Below are 21,675 nucleotides of genomic sequence, written 5' to 3'. Positions count from 1 at the left end.
GTTGCCACGATGGAACGAGGGATTTCTGGGACTGGAAGGAAGTGGCATTGTAATTACGGCTTTCGGACACGTGGACAAACGGACACATTGCATGATAGTGACCCACTCACTACCTCGCCTTCAATTGCAAGAGCCGAGAGACGTGGGTCTCTAAGTTATGGTCTTCAGCTTGTGAGCTTCTGGCCCCCAACACGTTGGGCAGCTCGCCCGAGTCTTCGGTCCAGATTGCGACGTTCTGCGACTTGACGCCTCGGGCTCCGCTTCGTGTCTCACTTGATGTCTTACTGCCCCCGCCTCCTTCGTTCGTGGCGCAAGACTTGCCTGCTGAGAAAATGATCAGTCGGTCTGGTCTGTTTGCTCTCTAGAGACAGCAACATGGGTATTGGGTCTTGTTTTCCGTTTATTGAGGTTCAATCCTTCGTTCAATCCCTCACCTACATGGACAGCCATTGATCCTGACAGCTGACACTCCGACACCGGGGTCAAGTCGCGGGTAGTCTTTCTCTGGCTTCCCAGATGAAGTTCAACTCTAGATCAGTTTGTCTCATGCTCTCCCTGCCTGCTACCAACGTGCGTCTTTTACTCAAGGGATTCTAGGACCGCCGGTCCTCAAAATTCCAGAAGACCGTCAAAACAACGCTCTCTGATCAAGCCATCAGGCAAATTATAAGGTGGTATCGAAGAGGCTGGCCCCCAGCCCGCAGATCACTCACGTTTCCACCGCGGATCATACCCCAATTGCTCTTAGCGCTCAGGACCGGCCCGCATGTCGATCAACCCAGACTTTGACCCGCGATCCCACGCTCCACCGTTGTTGCGCAACCACGTTCATTCGTCTGCCCCGCGTGGCACTTCACCTCCGGTCGGCCATAGTTCATACTTGAAACCCCCGCACATGCAGGAGGTAAAGAGCGGGCGGGGATTCCGGCCAATAATGGAAGGGCAGTATGACTTTGTTCTCTCAAAATAAGAATGTTGCAGCGGAGGAATTTTGGAGAGAGGTGGACCGTTTTTGTGGTTCTTTTTCTGTGCTTCTTTGGCCCGTTCTGCATTCTGCATTTGGTTATGGAAACGAGCCCGTGACATCAGTAGCTAATCATTCATCAGGGTGACTAGAAGAGCTTGTTTGTGCTACACAGCTCACGTGGATACCACAAGCAACAGGAACCAAGATTGCAGGATGCGCAAGCGTCCAGATTCCGTGGGACAAACAACGAAGAGTTTGCGGCACGACATGCGCGAAAACCTGCCGCGGTTACCCCAAACATGATGTGTCTTCCCAGACCAGAATCAGGCCACCAGTTCAGACGAAAGGACAAAAAGTCCAGAGGAACCCTAATGCAGCGTTCTGTTTGTCAACCTTAGATGGTGATACCGCTGTGCATTTACACTGGCGAATCACGTCGGTGTCGACGTGCACTAGCGGGAGATGCAAACTGAAGCATGACATCGGAGGGATCTACCAATGAGGTAGCGAGGATGCCAACCAGAAAACGTACGATGGCAAGACACTGCGAGCCAAGCATGCCGGTAATGACAACTGCTTTGTTCCTATCATCGTTGCCATCATCATCATCATCATTGTACATGGTCTTAAGGTCTGTGTAAAGTGTGGCGGAAAGTGGGAGGCAAAACCGCCAGTCTAGCCTTTGGCATCGGCTCCGAAGGAAAGAGCTTCGGCCCCAGCAAAGTTCAAAGTCTTAAGATAGATTAATTTACTTGATGTTGACTCTTCGTTTCTTTTGACAGACTCGGCTTTATAGCCCGAGACTTTATGGGGAAGAGAGTTTGGTGAGACTGGCCGTTTTTCTTGTCCCCCAAGTTTAGGCGGCAAGACGCATAGTACTAGTCTGACATCGGAGCACCTTTTCCGTCGGACGGGTGAAGTTCTTTGTATAGATCATCGCTGCGATAGCGAGACATACAGATTCGAGCCCAATTCCGGCGGAGCTTTGCATGGTCAGGGCCCCGAAAGCTTAAGCCTAGACAAACGGTGCACGTTGTCGGTGCCCGCACGGACTTGGCATCATAGAAAGCGACAGATCAGACATCAGATAGCGATCGCGGAGGAACGTCATTTGAAGCTTCTGCCTTTCCGTGCGTGCGTACTGACAGAGAAATACAGTATGTCCCATCAACAGAGTAGACTGTTGTTGAACAGACTGTAGAAACAGGATGGTACTTAGCTTTCCACAGCCGTAATAGAGCAATGCAAAGTATCGGACGTTTCACATCTCCTTCCGCTTTCGTGATCAACTGCTTCTATCCTTGACCATGTTGGTGATATACGATTGACAGAGGACTCATTCGATCTCAAGAGTCGACTCCATACCGTGAGGCGAGACACACAGCGTCGAGCCCAACATCGTGGCGACAGATCCTTCAGAACAGGGAGAGGCTGGGTAAAGATCGCGGCCGAAGCAGCGAAACACCCAGATTGGGGCCCAACACGGGGAGCAACCTGACCTTTGGATGATTGAGGTCGTCCGAGAAGATGAGCACGGCAGCACGTAATAGCACAGCATGGCGATTGGTGCCCAGGCAAGATTGACAGAACAATCTGCTTGGCTTATCACCAGATTCTCAAGTACACCCCACTCAATTGGAACCTTGTGGTCGTCGATGTGAAGGTACAGATGCTCGGCTCTGCGTGATACAACATCCCTCGTGCCAAGCTCGGTACTGCTCTCGTGTACTCCAACCTCCTCACTGTTGTACTGACGCTGTCCCTACCGCTTGGTGCCCAACTGGAAGAATCCGGCCCACGGTGATGCATCTGATCGTGGGAAAGTTCGTCTTTGCCGAAGGCTACAGTGGAGTCCTGGGTGACGAGCAAGCTCGACAACCGCCTCACTTCTCAAGACCAGCCATTCGTTTCTCATCACTATACGTATTTATAGATGGCTTTGGCTCTCACAAGGAACTCCTATCATCCAAGCCATCGAACAAACCAGTATCACAATCATCTCACAGTCACTTACTCCGATCCTTGACGACTCCCGTCGACCATCAAGATGTCAGCCTCCAACGCCCACCACACGCCCGTAAAGCAGGCCATCGATGCGGTGCACGCTACCCATCCTCCCGCGGGACAGCGAGGCTACCCCTTCTCCCTGCCCCAGCGCAACCTCCTAGTTATCGTACTGGGCGAGTTCTGCGGAACATTCATGTTCCTCCTCCTCTCCTTCCTCGGAGCCCAGACCGCCATCGTCACCAACAACCCCGACGACCCAGCGGCTACACTCTCTCCTGACAGCTTGCTCTACATCGCCGCCGCCTTCGGCACAGCCATCACTGCCAATGTCTGGATCTTCTACCGCGTCAGCGGTGGCATGTTTAACCCTGCGGTATGATTTCGACACAGTTCATCTTAACTCCTAACCCTTTCTACTTCAAAGGCTGAACAACTTTCTCATAACAGGTCACCCTCGGTCTCGTTCTCGTCGGAGCAGTCAAGCCGCTCCGAGGTCTCTGCATCGTACCCGCCCAGCTGCTCGCTAGTATCGCTGCCGCTGCCGTGGTATACGGAGTCCTCCCCGGCCCTCTCCGCGTCGCCAACACTCTGGGCGGCGGCGCCACCGTGCCCCAGGGCTTCTTCATCGAGATGCTCCTGACCGCGCAGCTCGTCTTGACGGTCTACTTTCTCGCCGTCGAGAAGCATCGCGCGACGTTCCTTGCGCCCATTGGCGTCGGTATCTCCGTCTTCATCGCGCACATCACGGCTACCAATTGGACCGGCACTTCGATCAACCCTGCTCGATCATTTGGCCCTGCTGTCATTATCGGTTTTGTAAACTACCACTGGATCTACTGGATTGGCCCCTTTGCTGGTGCTCTTCTGTCTTTCTTGGTTTACGCCTTGTTCAAGTGGCTTGAGTACCAGACTGCCAACCCTGGACAGGATGACGATATGGAGAAGGCTATTCACCCTTCTCTGCCTGTTGACTCGGCGCACAGCGGTGGAACTGAGCTTGCTCCTGAGCACGCCAAGGTTTAAACTTCGATGAACAGGGTAATGCTAATGGTCTTCTATACGCCCTGACACACGGATGTCGTCGGTAAGGTGAAGACTTCGCAGGTACATGTAACTTGTATGCTGGATCGTACTCGACAGGATTGGCTAAGGGCCACGGAATTAGAATGGAAAGAATTTGCAGATTGTAGATACATGTAGTCCTAGATTATCTGTTTTACACAGTCCCTCTGTAGGCCGCCCAGCTCCAATAAGTGCAAAATGGAATGCATAGTTGGTAAAATTTACTTCTGCGCCAACATAAAGACTGTAAATAGGTATGCGGAATCGTGGTCATTGAATAATAAAAATATACGAGTTTATCTATCTTATTGGTATTCTTATAGGCGGGGATTCGTACCTATAGTGCAAATACCTAGACAAGAGCTCGGAGGCACACAGCCCGTTAGCCAAAACACATAGCCTGCGTAATTCGACTCGTTCCCATTCGCCGCGCATTCCTGGCCGATAATGCCGGATCCTAGCTGCTAGAGGGTTTCCAAACTTCCTTACTGATGAGGAATTCCAGCAACCGGACCAAGCAAGAAACTGTGGCGGTTAATTATTAACAAGTTCCGCAGTCTACGCGCCTCGGTTTCGGAAGTACATGGCATGTTCTACGGTGCGTGTCAATAATACGGCCACCTTCAACAGTGAGTCCTCCGTCTGCATTGCGGGAAAGTATAACAAAATTCAATTTCAAGTTCCGTCCCCAATCCTACTTGAACAAAGTACACACACTGTGACGCGATAGCTTTGTTCGCGACTCATCGGGTGCCATGCTGCTCACGCAACACCTTTTTCAGCACCTTGCCGGCCGGACTGACCGGAATACTCTCCACAAACACGATGCCACCTTTCAGCCAATGCCATGTACTCATTCTCTCCTCAATGACTTGGGCAATGCTGTCCTTGAGCGCTTCCTCCCCGTTCTCACCTGCTTCTTCCAGGCCTTTGAGAGCATCCGGCTGCAAGACGATGATGGCGTGTGGCACCTCGCCCGACGCGTCATCGGCGACCCGGATAACGGCAGCTTGTGCTACGGCCGGGTGCGAAAGTAACTCGGCCTCGATCGCAGCGGGAGAGACTTGCAAGCTGTAGACTTTAATCAAGTCCTTCATCCTGTCCACAATGCACAGATGAGCGTCGCTGGTCGCAGGACTCTGTCGTAATACCGCCATGTCTCCTGTGCGCAGCCATCCATCGGCGGTAAAGTTAGCTTGATTGGCTGCGTCGTCGTCGACGTAGCCCTCGACCACGCTCGGTGACCGGATGCACAGCTCCCCGAGGACCCGACCCCGAGCAGGAGGCCGCTGGGCTTGGAGTACGCTATCACCACGGCGGCCTCGGTCACGCCGTATCCTTGCAATAGCGCCCAATGGGGACACAGCGCCCGCATCTGGTCTGCGATGCGGCCATCAAGGAGCGCGGCACCCGGAACGACGTTCTCGACAGTGCTCAGATCAAACAGGTTCAGCAGGGAAGGGTTCTTGGCCAGCGCCGCCACGACTGGCGGCACCAGGTACAGCCGGTTGATGCGATGGACCTGCACGCTCTTGAGCATCTGCTGCATGTCGAACTTGGGCAGCAGCACCATCGTGTCGCCGCGGTAGAGCATCACGCAGGCCACGACGAGGGCGAAGGCATGGCTGAGCGGCAAAAGGCCCAGCATCCGGTCGAGCTTCTCGCCCGTGGCCTTGCGATTCTCGAACGCGCACGACTGCAGAACGTTGTTGATGACGTTGTAGTGCGACACCTTGACGAGCTTCTGGAGCCCCGAGGTCCCGCTCGAGGCGAAGTAGAAGGCTGCTGTCTTGGGAGACGCGAGTCCGCGCGGTGGCAACTCGGGAGCTTGCCTGCCTATCTCGAGGAGCTGCGATGACGATGTGAAGGACTGGTCTGTTGGCGTGCCTGGGAGGTCGAGAATGTACGTCCGGGCCTTGAGCACCTCGCCGTCGCATGCCGTGAGGCATTCCGCGAGCAGATGAGCGCAAGTGAAGACCGCGTCGGCGCGCACCTTGAGGAGGTGCTGTTTGAACTCGGCGGCTGTGCTGGTCGGATGGACTAGGAGAGCGGCCGCGCCGAGTCGGTGGAGCGTGAGAGTTATAACGAGAAAGTCCATCGCGTTGGCACTGTACAAGGCCACCACTCTCGCCTCATGCCTGCCACTCTCTTGGTCTTGTTCTTGTTGCCATCCAAGCTCTTGCGCGAGCGCACGCGCCATCAAGCTGGCATTTTCCTCCAGGTCGTCGGTCGAATAGACTCGCCCACGGTCCAGCTCCAAACCCTCACCGCGGCTGGAGCGCTGTTGTGAAAGAGAAGTTAGCAGAACTTCTCAAATTCAATGCGGCACGTGATGGCGAGAGGGGTGGCTACGATGTGAGGGAGTCCCTGGATCTCGGGTCCGAGCAGGACACGGTCACTCCGAATCTCTGGGTGCCCGAGGCAGACCTGCCGGGCTTCCGCGAGTTCATGGGCGACTTTTACGAGCAGTGCCATTCGATGCACATCCTGCTCCTCGAGGCCGTTGCGCTGTCCTTTTCCCTCGATCCGCAGTGCCTCGCGCGTCAATGCCAGAAGGACAAGACACACAACCCAAGCGAGCTGCGGCTCAACCACTACCCAGCCACCCGCGCGGCTTCTCTGGCAGCCGGCAATAAGACGATGCGTATCTCACCGCATACCGACTTTGGTCTGATCACTCTACCAAAACCTCCATGCTCACGGGTCTCCTCTTGCTAACAGGGGTTCCTTTGACAACCAACCGTGGAAAGTCGCATTGCTGAACGAGCACCTTTTTTGACTTCACAAAGGCGCTTTAGGTGAGAAAATGACTCAAGGGGAGAGTCTTGTGGGTTGACCTTGCCGTCGTTCGTTCGGGTCACGTGACGGAGGTCTTTGCAAAGGTGAATGATGCCATCACGACAACGACTTGTTTCTGTTGCGGTCACCTGGACAACATAAGCGCTGCTTTCGGGTTGGATTTTTGACAAACTATCGGTCCCATGGCAATTCTGGTAGGGCTTCCTTCATTCAGAAATTGTGCTTCCGGTTCGTACCTGACTGATTGAGAATAATTTCGTGTTGACCCTTTTAGACATTAGTATTCATCTTGAACCTTTATTTTAACAGGTCCCACAAATCTCAACCTGCTCCGTTTCCCACATAATTCACATAGCTCAATGATCAGAAAAGAAGACTTCTTACCCTTTTGTCTTCTTTTCTCCCTGCCATGCCGGTCACAGCCTCTTTGCTCGCTGCGGCTCAACGACAGACTTCGGCAAATATGACAAAATGGTGCTGACCAACATAGTCGAGGATCTTCCCAAATCGGCATATGCAGTCATTTCAGAAGTATCGGAAGACATAGTACAAGCAACTGTACAGCAGAACAACGAGGGAATCCCGACTCCGTCGGCCACACCCCCAAGTGACAATGCTTCATCTATCCCACCACAACCCAAAGGTGTAAAAGATATCACAGCCGACACCAAAAAGCTTCAAATCCAGTACGACTTACTGAGTCAAAGAATATCGTTATTCGAAAAGGCGCTCAACAATGCCGAGAAGAAGCGCAAGAAGTTGGTCAAGATGCGGAACGGCTTAGAGCGGAGAATCGACGCCGGCAAGGCAGATATCCAATCGCTGGACCACAAGATGTCTTGCGCAGAAATCAAGAGCCAGGATTTGGAAGTTTTGCTCGAGGTTGAGACTTCGGATTCTTGGGGAGCAAAAACTATGAGGAACATTCGCATGAAAATAATTGAGAAGAGTCTGGGCGAAGTCAATCGCTTCATTGAGAGGCACGAAGAAAGGTAAGATGCCGCACTATTCAGTCCCAGGTTCAATCCATTAACTTTGCACCACAAACCGCGTAGTCTGGACGACAAGCTCAAAAATGTCAACAACTGACAAGACTCTGCACCTCACATCGCGACCATGACCCCAGCAGCCACACCAGCAGCAACACCAGCCATAGCCATTCCAGTACACCTTGCCACACCAGCAGCACTACCCTTTGAAGTCTTCGTTGCCGCCGTATTATCCTGCCACGCCTTTTGCCAATCCGAAACATACGACGAAACCCACTTGTCGTCCTTATCCGGCACGTTGTCCTTCCACCATTTGGCCTCCTGCTGGGTGTCCAGACTATACCCATTGACCGCCATCGATGCGACGACGTCGGGCGCATCGGTGGCTTTGGCGGCGGCGGACCACATGTGGGAGTAGACCGTCGTCCACTCCTTGTCGTTGAAGTACTTTTGGTCGACGCTGTACAGAGCCGTCGCGAGGGAGGTTGCTACGGCACCGGTGACGGTGCTCGGGACGGATTTGACGTGTTGAGAGAGGTATTCGTCGGCGGCAGTCGAGGTTGGGAGGGTGGTGCCGAACCAGAGTTGGGCGAAGGCTGTTGGCGCGATGGCCGTTGTGAGGGAGATGAGTTTCAGGAGATGCATGTTTGCGTGGTGAGGTCAATTGAAAAACCAAATCTTGCCTTCGATGTTATCCTTTTTGGATTGTAATAGTGCCTTTTTCCTGTCAGTCTTGAGGTTACTCAAATTCAGAGGGAACTCACCTGAAAGAATTGGGACAGGGAGGAATATCAGTTCACTTTAAATAGTCCAAGTTCGCGAACTTCCACCCTGTGGCACTCTGTGGCAAAGGAAACGCCAAGCGAAATTTCCTTATTTCTTCCTTCAAGTTTCACCACTTTGATTGTTGGCGGACCATTTGTTTGCTGTGCCATGGTGCCTTGCGGCACAGCAACATGTCTGCTGCCTAAATTCGCAATGCAATTCTTTTCGAGTAACGAAGCTAAAACTCAGGAGGATTAGCCGCTTGTAGATAAGATGTAACATTGAGGACACGCCGGGTAAAGTACCTTGCACTAGCTCTCGACCATCGGGCTCCTTCGACCCCTTCTCATGCTCCGGCTTGGTTAGCTTTCCTGACGTGTTTTTTTGCGATGCTACCATCGGAGGGCCGGTGTGACACCCCACTTCGGCCGGCGAGCTGGAACGGGGAAGCGGGGCAGGTTCGGGCGGTGGGCCTCGGCATGGAGCCGATGGAACATGGGTTTTGCGAGCATTGGCGCTCACTCACATGATTCTCAATACACCGCATCTTCACTTATCCATATTTATAGCGCGTTATGTCTCTTTTTTCGACTTTCCGACCGATTTTAGAGGGAATCAGTCAGCTTCTGAAGGTATTTTGGCCTCAAAGTACCATGTTGGCCAATTAACTTGACCCTTGAAGCCTTTTGCGATCTACCATGGCAGTCGTTACTACTCTCCGCGGAGCAGCCCCAAGGTCTATGAGAGATGATTTGGGTCAAACATTGCCGCGGAATATCCTCTGCGGTCTCTGAAGACCAGATCGAAGCAGTTTGGGAGTCTTCTCTGTTCACAGCCGATGCACGTGTAGTCGGTGTAACGGTTATCGCATATTGATCTTGATACCCTAATTGATAGTCGGGGTCGACTCCGACGATCAGCTGATGCGACACGGTGGAAACTGCCCTGTGATGCCTTTCCTCTTGTTAATTACTCACGGAATCTATGGGTGGTCTCCTTCCATCATAACCTGATGTCGGAATTGACTTGGCGGAGAACTGAACCAACCAATCAGGGAAAATCATAAGCGAAGATCGGCGGCCAAGGTCCTTGGTTCCTAGTTAAGAATGGGAGAGAGTGGGTTTACAGATCTAAAGCATTCCGAATATAGTGCATCATGAGGACCAAAGACAAAAAGGAAAGAAATAGGAAGAGAGAAAAAAGGTGACTTGTAAGATGTCATCGCCTTGATCGTCTTAAAGAGTTCCTGATGTTGCTGTTCCAGATTCTTGAGTAAGATGCAGCCGGTGGGAGGAAGCTCTTAAAAGCACGCGATGCGATGCGGAGCGGAGCGGTTCCGCGACGCCAAAAACCCCTCCAAACCCCGAGTCGAATTGATTCGACGTTGGGATCTCCTAATCCGGGCTCCCATAGCCCCCATGGGGTCAGGTAGCCAAGCTGTCAAGTCTGCCCTGTCTGCCTTGTGACTTGACTTTATGACCCAACTTGCATTTCAGCTGCCAAGACGGCTCTCTTCTTGTTTCATTCCCTTGCTGTCAGGCTCTTGGCCGCTCTTCGCCGTGTTCCTTGGTCATGCCGGCATCCGAGCTGTCCGCCCTGCCAGGGCTGTATCGATGAAAAGAAATGTCTCAGTCACGGATAATATCGTCTTCTTTATATTTGACAGCCTGGAGCAACTAACCCTCAGACAGAATTGCGCTTCTTTCAATCTCTTTATCGCCGTTAGTTGAGAAGCAGGAGCCGAAAGCTCCCACCAGTGCGTCGTGCACCATGGCGTCACTATCCACTCTCGCAGAAGACATCATGCACGGCATATGCGAATACCTCACGTTCCGCGATATCCTCCAACTTACCCTCACTCAAAAACGCTTCGCAACGTCATTTGAGCGGAGTCTCCTGCTGCACCGCGATTTAGCATCACATAAATACAACGCAATGATATGTGCCGTCGTCAAAAAGGAAGTTGACCGGGCCGAGGAACTCTTGAAACTCGGCTACGAAGCAAACTTTGCCTGTTCAGTGTCTGCGGTTGCCTGCCCGGCCGACTTTGACTTCGCAGTCGACAACCTGATGCTTCAAGCGCCGTCAAACGTTGCCATCAGAAGGCAGGGCCAGGCTGCGCTCGTGACTGAGCGACTGTATCGTCCCGCGTGTGATACGCACAAGATCTGGATAAACTACTCCGTCCTCGCTCACGCCATCTTGGAAGACCAGGTTGAAACTGTCAGACTCCTTCACAAGTACGGCGCAGATTTGGAGAAGCCGTTGCTGCAGGTCTTTGCGTTCCGTGGCATGCCGGTGGATGTTAGTCACCAAATCAGTGTCCTGCACCTGGCGAGCAGCGGTCCCATGATCGAGACACTCTTAGAGCTTGCCCCGAACATTCCCATCGACAAGGACAGATTCTTGCACACAGAACCGTTGCTTCTCTGGCACGTCGAAAGAGGCACAGATGTCAGAGGCCTCCGCCGACTGTTGGAAGCTGGCGCTCATGTGGACGGGGCACGTCCGGCGGCACAGCGAATCGGATTCTGCCAGTGCGAACAGGAGGAGACCATGCACGTCTTTCTAGATCACGAAACACCGCTCGAGGCCGCCATCTGGAACTTGGACCGGGATGCCGTTGAGCTTTTGCTAGAACACGGGGCATCAACGGTATACAGGTCCAGCGACGAGGGCGAAGTGACTGGTTTACACGAAGCGATGAGAATCTTCCTCATGGAGCACAAGCCGGAGGATCTAGAGGTCAGCTTGCAGATATTTCGCCTCCTTGTCGACCATGGGTTCGATGTTAACCGCGAATACACCGAGTGGGCCGGGTGGACACCTGAGGGTACGCGCCTTCGTGGGCCAACAACAACCAAAGTCAACTTGTTGGTGGACAGCCTCATCTACTATACATCTACCGAGATGTTCCAGCTTCTCCTCGACGCCGGAGCAGATCCATACAACACGACGAGTTTGAGGGCAGGAGACAAGAACTACAACGTCCTGCTCGGCTTTTCATCCTCAGTAGTGAGGTTGTATCCAACTAATATGACCGAGCCCGCAAGGACGTCGTTACAGTGCGCAAAGCTTAAAGCTCTGATCGCCAAGAGAGCAGAGTCAGACTCCAGCGGATTCGACCGGATGTTATTGTTCATGACTACCCTAGAACTTTCGCAACCGGCGGAACTCCATCAGGGGTTCAAAGTTCTTCACAAAGTATTTGGCTCGTTCGAAGAGGAACTCAGTCTTCTCGCAGACGTTATGCACCGAGTAAAAAAGATCCCAGGAGTGCTTCACGAGAGCCGGAAGATGATTGAGTTTCTCATCCGCTGCGGAGCCCCCGTCAACCACATCGACGCCGACGGGGAGACAGCTTTGCACGTCGCCTATACGCTCACAATAGAAAGCCCGTGGCCCGTCGGGGAAACGACCGATATCCTGGAGTGGGATCTTGATGAGGAGCAGGCATTCATGGTGGGCTGGGCTATTGGAACCAATAACACCTTCGGCCAAGAAACACTCGATGGTTTTCTCACCACGATACTTAGTAATCCGAAAGAGGAAGAGAAGCGGGTGCGAAACGCGAATGCAATTTTTGACGCGTTGATCCAGGCTGGGGCGGTTCAAGATATGACGAATGAGAAGGGGGAGACGGCAGCGATGGTGATGGCTCAACACGGTTGGGTCCAGCTGCCACCGTCGCCTGGTTTCGATTCAGAGGATCTCGCCGGGGCCGAAAATAAGTCGGCTGTGGCGCAGAAGGATGATATCGTGGCCAATGCCTTTGCCATTTTCAAGCAATTTCAGGAACTTGCACTAGCGGAGGCGAGTACCAGTTAGCTGCTAAAAGAAAATGGGGTTCTATTACTACCGCAAAGTAATAAAAAGGCAATGCTTCATCTCTATAACTTCTTATTCAGTGCCCCTGCTAGACTCTGTCGGAATTCTCCAAGATTATCTTAGTTTTTTACAGCCCAGACCAAGCGTAAGTATTTGCATAAATGTATGGCAACCTTTGTACCTCTGGAAACACATTTGTTGCACATCAACTTAGTCAAAGGACCGCCTCCTCTTTAAGGGTTTCAAGGACAGCCCTTGTTGTTTTGCTAGACTGATAGTGGCTGGAAGAATATATCACTGGTTTAGAAGCAGCAACTTCTGGCGTAGAGGGATTCGTTCAGGTTCCTGGGTAAGGTAGGTTCGGTTCACCTCCCGGCGACTTTATCGCCGAACGCCGGTGCGGAACCAGTGGAGATTCGTCCTTGCGCCGTTCCGCACAGCCATAACAGGCTTAGCGGCGCACCCGCTGACCAAATTAGGGAAAGCTCCTTTCGCTCGCTTATCCGCTCGATCTGGTCCTGCGACTGCTCCTGCTCCTGCTCTTCACCTTACTTCCATTGCTCTCTGACGGGCATCACTGAATGTTCTTGGCATTTTCGCGGCCCTTGACCATATCTGCATGTTTTACAGGACTCAAGAACGTATCAGAGTATCTATTGTCTTCCGGTAAACACCTGAGCGACTCGAACAGCCACCAGTCCCATTGGCCTACAGGTGAAAGCTTGGCTTCAACGGTGTCAATCTCGGCTCGACGCCAGCCATGGAATCCTACTCTTCCCGCCCCAAAAAGACTGACATTGTTCGCAAGCGAACAGGTTGTCAAAATTGCAAAAAGAAAAGAAGAAAGGTCACACTTTTAATATTCGCATTTGCCCAGTTTTATAAAAGCCCTGATCAGCTGACTCGTAAGCAGTGTGATGAGACACGCCCGGAATGCCTCGCTTGCGTGAAGAAAGGAGTGAAATGCAGCGGATACGAGCGCCCCGTGACCTTCAGAGACGTCACCACTCGAGCAGCCGAGTCTTCTAGGAAGTTTGAGGAGGCGAGATGGGCCGCCTTGCGTCTTGAGGATGAGCGAAGGAAACGACGCCGTAATGGGTCAACCAGAGAGCCCTCCCCTGCCCCTCGGGGGCCACTAAGATCGGAGGATATCATAGAATTGCCGGCGAGAGATGATACGTTGACAGCTCCGGTTCCGGCACCTATGCCTCCATGGCACTCGACGAACGTCGAGGGCTGGCTTGCTGGATCATTCTCTTTACCGTGGCCACTTTTCGACACGTCCGGTAGTGCTTCTGCGGTCCCAGATGCATCTCAGCAACAGCAAGACGTAGCCAAGTCAAAAACAAACTTGACTGAACTAGAACAACCTACACCGCTCGTGAGTTCTGCCAACCGCTTGATGCCGAGAAGTGGAGGACCAAACAGCTCGACACCCGCAGGGGAAGCCCCAAGCCCAGCCTTGTCGACTGGTTGGGACGAGTTCCTCGTAACGGATGGTTCATCTCCGGGGTCTTCCACGTCCACTTCATCTCCCCTAGGCGAGCCAACAGTAGACTGCCAGCTATCGATACCTCTAGAAGAGGTCCTGATCCAACACTTCGACAGAAACGTCCTCCCATCCATACCAGTTGCTCTGTCCTTCCCGAACCTCTTCCGCCAGAGCAGCTGTTTCCGGTCCGCCGTACTGGCCTTGTCCGCTAGTAATATCAAACTGACACAACCTCTTCCCATCGATCCGCTCGTGCTCCGCCGGGTATGCGACGATAGCAGCGTCTGGATTTACTACGACACGGCCGTCAAAGGACTCCAAGCCCAACTTCAGAACGCTGAAAATTACCGTGGCGAGGAGCTCGCGGGCGCTGCTTTACTGCTTGCATATCACGAGTTAGAAGCCGGCACAGCTCTTGGGATCAGGAATCACGCCACCGGCCTCGACGCCATAGCCTCCAAGCTTGACTTTGCAGCGTCGTCTATTCCCGACCTCTTCAAAGCCTGGCGTATGCTTCGCTACGATGTTCGATTTATGATGTTGCCGACGCGAGCGACCTGCAATGTTGTAGACAATTACGATGTCTCGAGTTTACTAGACCCGCAATTAGCAATTCGGGATATTCTGTTCAGGTTACATGGTCTCCATGCGCGCTATGCGATGGAGGCTACATTCAGCCAAGATTCCACAGCAGACGGCCACAGCGCTTCAGAGAAAGTCGCACTGTGGCTTATGTCCGTCCTTGGCCGGGAATCTGATCGCCGTAATGTACGCCTAAAGGACTTTCATAAGGAGAACCTCACGCCAGACATGATTTTACGGCAGTGCGATGTGTTTTCTCACAGACTGGATAACTGGCACAAGGCGCTCTGCGATCACGACATGCCGGTCGTCAAGCTTGGTACGGATTCGGATCTAATCAGTGGTGCTACGTTTGAGACCTTTGTCACCTACCGTTTTGGTGACACGAGAAAGGCTCTCGAGTACGTGATCTATCTCGTGTGCAGGATGACGTGCAGCTACCTGCGGTCTCTATTCGATCCATCTGTGCAATCGTCGGGCACGGATGCCCTTGCCAAGGTCATTCTTGGCATCGTCTGTGGGATGAACATGCAACAGCGGCAGCAGTTCACCGTTCTTCGGGTGGATGTCCTGCTGAGAATGACGGCGGGCCTGTCTGAAGGCACGAACTTCATCACTACCGTTCTCGACTATCTGCTTCCAAGACTGATTTCTTCAGGTCTCACGGGTCCTGACATCGTCGCGTGGATTTACCTGAAGTCGGCGTTGGAGCTTGAGCTGAGAGAGAGGAGAAAGGGCCGCGCAATCAGAATGACCATCGACGGAGTCGAGGAGGACTGCGAGATGTGGCAATTGGTCAACAGGCATCCCGTCGCTGCTTTTGGGGATTATAATGGGAAGGGCTACTTCAGGGATTGCTATGTCATTGAATGTCTAGGCTGACACATATCCCAACAAACCAGTTGACAATATCTTTGTTCAAAGCAGCCCGCAGGCTTTTCTCCATTACCAACACCTCAGTAGGCATAGAATAGAACGCTCTCGTCTTCTGATTGCCGAATCTTCTTGTTCTCACTCTTGAGCCAGAACCGCATCGCCCACGCGCCCATGGCAGTCGCAACACTAAGCGCTGCGCTCGAAGACATCGCCATGACGTACCGAGGCTCGTCGGACTTGGGCCACATGTAGGGTGTCCAGATGAAGGATGCGACGGCGATGCAGTTGACAATGGCGAGGGAGGACGCCTTTTTCTCTTTTGTCTGAGAGCAAGTCGCCGAGACCCAGCCTAGGATGATGGAGTTCACCGCATACGTGCCAACCGAGAAGACAACCATGGAGACTGAAAGGTTAGCAAGTCTCCAAGAAAGTTTCGATGGAGGACTGCTTACAATATCTGGCACCTGTGTTGAGTGTGGCGCAGCCGAGGATGAAGCCGAACACTGCGATCGCTTTTGCGATGGTAATGTGCCTTTGTTCACGATCAGCTTTCCATTACCCAATTTAGACTCCTCGTTCTGACTGACCATGTTCTTTCATTAAACCTTCCAGAAGACCAAGACCAAGCAATTGATATTATTCCAGCAATGAAGTACGGAGGGCAAGTAAGGACCAGCGTAACCGTCTCATCAAAGCCCAAGGTCTCAACCGCAGTCGGGAAGAAGTTTTTGAACCCGTTCGCACCCAGGTGGCAGTGCTGCATCACTGTGAATAGCCAGACCTTGGGGTCTTTGGCAGCCTCCAGAAGACCGGACCAGGTTGTCGTCTGGCCAGTGTTTCCGACCGTGTCTCGGAGAATCCGCTCGTTGGCTAGGATGCGCTCTTCGGGGCTGAGCCATCGCGTTGTGAGCGGTTCGTCGGGGAGGATGAAGAACGCGATTATGGCGATGATGAGGGTGACAACGCCCTGGATGATGAAGAGCCATCTCCAGCCCGCGATACCGGCCTGTGCTCTTGTGAATATCCGTATCGGATAGTAAGGGGATGCAACCAACCATGCCGTGCATCTGGAAGATCCCAAGCGCAATGAGTCCGGCAAAAGCCGTCGCTAGAATATTCCCAGTATACAGAATCGATATCCTCGTCGCCAACTCTTTCCGTGTGTAGAACGTGGCGAGAACATACAGAGCTCCCGGGTAATATGGAGCTTCAGTGATGCCAAGGAAGAACCGCGTGAGAAGCAAGCCCGTGTAGTTCTGACTGACTGCCGTGAGGGCACTGATGATGGCCCAGACGGCCATGCAGGAGCTCATCCACAGGCTCGGGCGGACTCGCGTCACGACCATGTTTGCGGGGATACCGACGATGACGTACCCGACAAAGAGGATCGAGACGCATGTTTGGTATTCTGTCGAGGTTAGGTTGAGGTCTTCTTCTAGCGTATTTAGTCTAGCTAGGGCAATGGCGTTGCGGTCCTTGGGCGCAGGTCAGAAATGTCTGCTTAGAAGTCTTGGAGTTTGAGCAGTCTCACCAAGTAATTGAGCCAGTACATAAACCTTGAAATTTCGTCAGCATGGGTAGATATTCGATGGACGGTGAGGAAAATTTCAGCAAACCAAAGTCTATTACTGCCCCGGCCGGTAGATGTGAAATATTGTCGGAGTAGCGGGAAATCGGTTGAGAGAGCCTGCTTACCACAGTATGGGCATGATCATCCAGTCGAGCCGGCGCACGAGGGCAATCTCGGCCGGATCATACTTCGCATGTGCTCCAGCATAATCTCGAGCCTCGGGGGCAATTTTCAGGGCCTCTTCGACATCAACTGGGACAAGATTGGGATCTTTTGGGTCTGCCTTCCGGCTCAAGAAAGAGAGTTTCATGGCGGCGGGAGTGGCCGAGAGGGTACACGAGGCGTCAAGGGCTATTCTTTGACAGTCAGCTTTAGCTTGAATTCCAAATAATAAAAAAATCTCAATTTCAAGGTAATCTAATGGTAAATGGGGGAGATTTATAGATTTTCTAGGCTTCGCAGAAGAGAACGTATTAAAACACCTCCCTCATTTTCATCTTGTGCCTCTTTCGCAAGTCGAAATTTGCAAGCCAGCTTCCCCGCACTGCCAAGCATCTTATCGAAGGTGTCATAACAATGGTGGTGGTCTTGGTCCCAATCCTACGTCTTAGCGTATCGTTTGCCTCATCATTTGCGAGAATCGGAATGGAATATGAGTGGTTTGAGGAGACTTGGAAGTCTGGGCAACGTCTTGGCGGGACAGGGAGACATCTCGGCATCGCGAACGGCGGTTCCTAGGAGTGGGACTGAGCAAACGTGAATCAAGGCGAAAATTTTGGCGTATGAAAGAACTCAATCAAGGGAAATAAAATCCTTGAGCTAGAGGAAGCGAAAGAAATGTCGCAACGCGAAGGGATGTAGTTGGAATAACATTGTGGAAACAGGGGTAATTACATAATCGTGGCCGCAAACCTTCTCCTCCGGACGACCCACCAGCCATCTAAGAGAGTGCTCCAGGCGTGTAATTGGGCATGCCGGGGTATCACAATAATGTAGGCAGAGAATCGGTGCTTGATATAAGGCGTCTCATCAAAGTCATTACGCCTAAGAAAACAGGAACATGAGGTATTTGCTTGCATGGAGATTTTCGATCAGAGCAACATATTGCCCCGGAATGTTTGTCCGCAAACATTAGGTGCGACCACCTCATTGTCAGTATTTGTGGAGGCTTTGTGATGTCGCGAGGCCATCTGTACACCTTTTTCTCTGAAAATGCCACCCATCGGATGAGGAGATGCCTTTGGCGTAATAGTTGGGACTGCCCACTCCCGACCTCAGCGCTAGGTAATTGACCCCGGTGGCTTTCTATTTTTTTGGAGGTCATCAGTTCGAGTCCCCTTGTAGATAGAGTCTAGTTTTGGCGAAGTTCACCTTTTGGCGTCTATGAGACAACGATATGCTAGCCGGCAAAGATTGTCTGGTTCCATGCCACTATTTCATCGTGTCTAAGCATGGTCGATTTCGAGGCTTCATCGCAAACAGATATGTACGTGACTTTTCCTTTTCCCCGTTCAATTATGTGTTTTTCTTGATACCTGGTATCGTCGTCGTATTCTTATGGCCCACTTGACTATTGTCTGAGGTTTTAGCCAGGGCACAACGTGAACTTCCAGCGGCGCACGCGACAGAAATTTCATAATAATCCTGATTGTTACAAATAGGGAAGGAATCAACGGACTTTCACATAGCATCGAACACTTCCACCCTTCTGCGTTTGACCTTTTACTTTTCCCTTTCTTCTTCTTCTTCTTCTCACTTCCAACCAAGGCACTTAGTAGCAGCAAGAACAACATCATCAGCTACCAGTACAAAGACGCAGAATGGCCCTGAACAATCGCCCTTGGGTAAAAGCCCTTGAGGACTTTCCCGGCCTCGACTTCTACATTGAAGGCGATGTCCCGCTGTTCAACCGCAGAGTCAATGCCGCCTACCTAAAGCAGTTCAGTAACAACGATTCTGTCCATGGAAGGGACCACATCTTTCAAGGCCGACGCGCCTACCGGCAACCAGTTCTCTCTGCCGCTTCGCCCTCATCCCGACAAGGCTTCTATTTCCTCCGCTTCCAACGCACCTGCCTGCAATGAGATGAGTCTGCCGTTCCGTCCTCATCCCAAGAATGAGTCAGGTGAGTTACCAATTGCCACTGGATCCAAGTCATGCTCCGCGGCACTTCACTAACGTATAACAGCCAAGCAAGAGCAGCCAGAACAGGGACCCCAGGAGGATTTCAATAAGAGAATCCAGGACTTGGAATCTCAGCTCCGAGCCTCCCATGCCAGGTCTCAAGAAGCCCTGCAGGCGGCTCAGGCTCGGGCCGAGGAGCTAGCTACCCTTCGGAACGCCAACATACCCCGGCTTGAAGAGCAAGAGACTCTCGAGACAGTGAACGAAGCTCTTCGTATTGAGCTCGGCGAAGCCAAGAAGGCCCGCCGCCGAATTTGGTAAATGGAGGCTACAGGAAGTCAATATGAACGCAGAGAATGGAGTAAGTGAAAGACTGGATGGTTGAATTTGGAGGCAGTCTCATGCTTTTAGTAAATCAATCCGTCAAATGGGATTATCCTTCCCCACTTAATAATGCTTTAATCAACTGTGATGGGTACTCTGAATGGAAGATGCCCTGGAAAGATCCGCCTTCGTGAGGATTCTAGGTCTAACAGTGACACTTAGCCGCCAAAGGTCGCCGTCGTCGGATGTTGCAATATCTTGGTCCTCCTCTTCTGCTTCTTACAAGATCAAGACGATACATCCACCCAACTAGCGTCTACCTCTTTCTATTATGTTCGTGTGGGGAAAGGTGAAAAATGCTCGCTTACCTACTTACTCAAGCACTCAAGCACTCAAGCCAGCTACCCTGGAGGCATTTCTGGGTCTACGTCGAGGCTCATAACAACACAGCGAGACGAGCATGTAAAAAGGAGAAGGGATCAAAAAAAAAAAAAAGAGTCACTATCCATGAATCGAACTCGCAACCTCAAAAAATAGAAAGCCACCGGGGTCAATTACCTAGCGCTGAGGTCGGGAGTGGGCAGTCCCGACTATTACGCCAAAGGCATCTCCTCATCCGATGGGTGACAGATTTAGAAATTTTCTGACTTATAGACCATACCCGGTGACCGTATGGCTCCTTCCCAATGAATCATATTCCCATCACGTATATCCATATTCACCGTCGCGTCGCGTCGAGTGAGCCACATTCACCTGCCCTCACCCTCTACCTGCCCCCCTCTTTTGTTTACATTGCACATCCTCCATCTCTACCGCCTTTCTTGTGCTCAGCTTTCCTCTTCCTTCTCCATACCGATTCAGCCTCTTCCTCCTTCATTCCAATTCCGCAACCCGGGCCAGGGAATGACGCGTCCACTCACCACTTCGCCTCGTACTTCTTCACTATACCATACACTGTATTCCATCCATCTCTGGCACCTCTGTTACGCCCTGTTTTCCTATTTATTTCTCATTCCAATCTCTGAGCACACCTTAGTTCAGAAAGAGAGAGCGCGTCACTTTACGCTTTACCTATCCTTCAGTAGCGTTGCTTGATATCAAGGTAACAACTACGCGAAAAGCTTCGAGGTTCGGTAAATTCGCAGGACTAACTTGTTCTTGGAAGAAGCAACACCCAAGATGGCCGGAAAATCCTCCATCACCAAGATTCCGCAGTCTGAAGCTAAGCTTCAATGGTACGAATCACTCAAGACCTTCCCGGGCCTAAAGTTCACCGAGGGTTTTGGTGATCAAGTCATGTCGACCAAAGCCGAAAAGGCATTCATCGATATTCTCTGCGACCGCTACGAAAGGCGAAACGAGGCAGTGCAATTCGACATTGATCGCAAGATCGTCATTGCTAATCGCGGCCATGACCTCATCACTCTAGTCCTGTGGGTTGCCGAAGACCCGGAGTCCATCTTTGGCGGTGTGGATCTCAACTGGGAATCTGCCTGGGATCTTGCCATGGAGAAGCTCATCCGCCTGGGTTCATTCCGCTGCGCCCCTTTCTGCTGTAAGGACATTGGTAATGTCATGAGTACCATTGTGAACGCACGTTGGGCCCATCGGGAAAAGCCTTACTCTTGCAAGCCGACTACCGTCACAGGGCTCAAGCGCTTTCTCTGCAGCCTCGACAGATTGAGCGAGTTCATTCGAGAGAGCGACTTCGCCCGCGCGTACAAGCAGAACCCAGCCATCCCCTACAAAGGTCCCTCCGCCACTGTTGTCCAGAAGACTCCGATTGCCAAAAACCCGGATCCTAGAGCTCGATACGATAGCTATCCGGTCGCTAGAACTCAGCAAAGCCCCATTGCTTCTGGCGCGACTCCCAAGAACAACGACCAGAGCGCTGCCATTGAGAAGATGCGGCTTGAAGTCAACAAGCTGCGCGCTGAGAACGAGGCTTTGCACTCTCTCCTTGCCAAATCTCAGGACGAGAAGGTGGCCCTGCAATGGGATCTTGTCAAGGCTAGCTCTCGTGAAGCGGAGCTCATGACGGAGCTGCGTCGCATGTGAACTAGCGGCTTACAAGGACTGGCTGCTGATAGATCAATCATATGAATGGTGCGGAGGAATGCTTTCATGTTCATTTGGTTTGGTCTTTGTTATTCAGTGTTTGGGTGGTATCAGTTGGAGCTTGGTTTGCTGGCTTCGCTGGGTAGAGGTGCATTGCGGACAATCTGGCAATCACAAGAGCACACAAGCTGGATTTGACAAAGAACAAGTACGATTCGGGACAAACTCATAG

The 21,675-nt window shown here is 52.1% G+C and overlaps 9 protein-coding genes across 9 annotated transcripts; 6 read left to right on the top strand and 3 right to left on the bottom strand.

Annotated features, from left to right (window-relative positions):
* Positions 1-3,014: 3,014 nt before the first annotated feature.
* AQY1_2 (Aquaporin-1) lies at positions 3,015-3,997 on the top strand (the record flags this gene model as incomplete). The annotated part of the gene is made up of 2 exons (XM_053198733.2): positions 3,015-3,347; positions 3,422-3,997. 2 exons carry the CDS (start codon positions 3,015-3,017, stop codon positions 3,995-3,997), a joined length of 909 nt encoding a protein of 302 aa, XP_053043854.2.
* A 782-nt stretch (positions 3,998-4,779) lies between these two features.
* Positions 4,780-6,134, bottom strand: N0V96_009389 (uncharacterized protein; the record flags this gene model as incomplete). Its single annotated transcript, XM_065758628.1, has 2 exons — positions 4,780-5,114; positions 5,150-6,134. The coding sequence occupies 2 exons, from the start codon at positions 6,132-6,134 to the stop codon at positions 4,780-4,782; spliced, it is 1,320 nt and encodes a 439-aa protein (XP_065612693.1).
* A 1,110-nt stretch (positions 6,135-7,244) lies between these two features.
* N0V96_009388 (uncharacterized protein) lies at positions 7,245-7,831 on the top strand (the record flags this gene model as incomplete). Its single annotated transcript, XM_053198736.2, has 2 exons — positions 7,245-7,250; positions 7,400-7,831. 2 exons carry the CDS (start codon positions 7,245-7,247, stop codon positions 7,829-7,831), a joined length of 438 nt encoding a protein of 145 aa, XP_053043857.2.
* A 107-nt stretch (positions 7,832-7,938) lies between these two features.
* N0V96_009387 (uncharacterized protein) lies at positions 7,939-8,469 on the bottom strand (the record flags this gene model as incomplete). The annotated part of the gene is made up of 1 exon (XM_053198737.1): positions 7,939-8,469. One exon carries the CDS (start codon positions 8,467-8,469, stop codon positions 7,939-7,941), a length of 531 nt encoding a protein of 176 aa, XP_053043858.1.
* Positions 8,470-10,359: 1,890 nt separating this feature from the next.
* Positions 10,360-12,417, top strand: N0V96_009386 (uncharacterized protein; the record flags this gene model as incomplete). Its single annotated transcript, XM_053198738.2, has 1 exon — positions 10,360-12,417. One exon carries the CDS (start codon positions 10,360-10,362, stop codon positions 12,415-12,417), a length of 2,058 nt encoding a protein of 685 aa, XP_053043859.2.
* A 1,204-nt stretch (positions 12,418-13,621) lies between these two features.
* N0V96_009385 (uncharacterized protein) lies at positions 13,622-15,373 on the top strand (the record flags this gene model as incomplete). Its single annotated transcript, XM_053198739.2, has 1 exon — positions 13,622-15,373. The coding sequence occupies one exon, from the start codon at positions 13,622-13,624 to the stop codon at positions 15,371-15,373; it is 1,752 nt and encodes a 583-aa protein (XP_053043860.2).
* A 74-nt stretch (positions 15,374-15,447) lies between these two features.
* N0V96_009384 (uncharacterized protein) lies at positions 15,448-17,247 on the bottom strand (the record flags this gene model as incomplete). Its single annotated transcript, XM_065758627.1, has 6 exons — positions 15,448-15,770; positions 15,820-15,899; positions 15,955-16,434; positions 16,553-16,842; positions 16,899-16,923; positions 17,063-17,247. The coding sequence occupies 6 exons, from the start codon at positions 17,245-17,247 to the stop codon at positions 15,448-15,450; spliced, it is 1,383 nt and encodes a 460-aa protein (XP_065612692.1).
* A 1,652-nt stretch (positions 17,248-18,899) lies between these two features.
* N0V96_009383 (uncharacterized protein) lies at positions 18,900-19,382 on the top strand (the record flags this gene model as incomplete). Its single annotated transcript, XM_053198741.2, has 2 exons — positions 18,900-19,062; positions 19,126-19,382. 2 exons carry the CDS (start codon positions 18,900-18,902, stop codon positions 19,380-19,382), a joined length of 420 nt encoding a protein of 139 aa, XP_053043862.2.
* A 1,182-nt stretch (positions 19,383-20,564) lies between these two features.
* Positions 20,565-21,443, top strand: N0V96_009382 (uncharacterized protein; the record flags this gene model as incomplete). The annotated part of the gene is made up of 1 exon (XM_053198742.2): positions 20,565-21,443. The coding sequence occupies one exon, from the start codon at positions 20,565-20,567 to the stop codon at positions 21,441-21,443; it is 879 nt and encodes a 292-aa protein (XP_053043863.2).
* Between the last annotated feature and the right edge of the window lie 232 nt (positions 21,444-21,675).

This window comes from Colletotrichum fioriniae, assembly GCF_027942845.1.
Source record: "Colletotrichum fioriniae strain IMI 355084 chromosome Unknown scaffold_12, whole genome shotgun sequence".
NCBI lineage: Eukaryota > Fungi > Ascomycota > Sordariomycetes > Glomerellales > Glomerellaceae > Colletotrichum > Colletotrichum fioriniae.
This window is presented reverse-complemented; position numbering and strand designations above follow the sequence as displayed.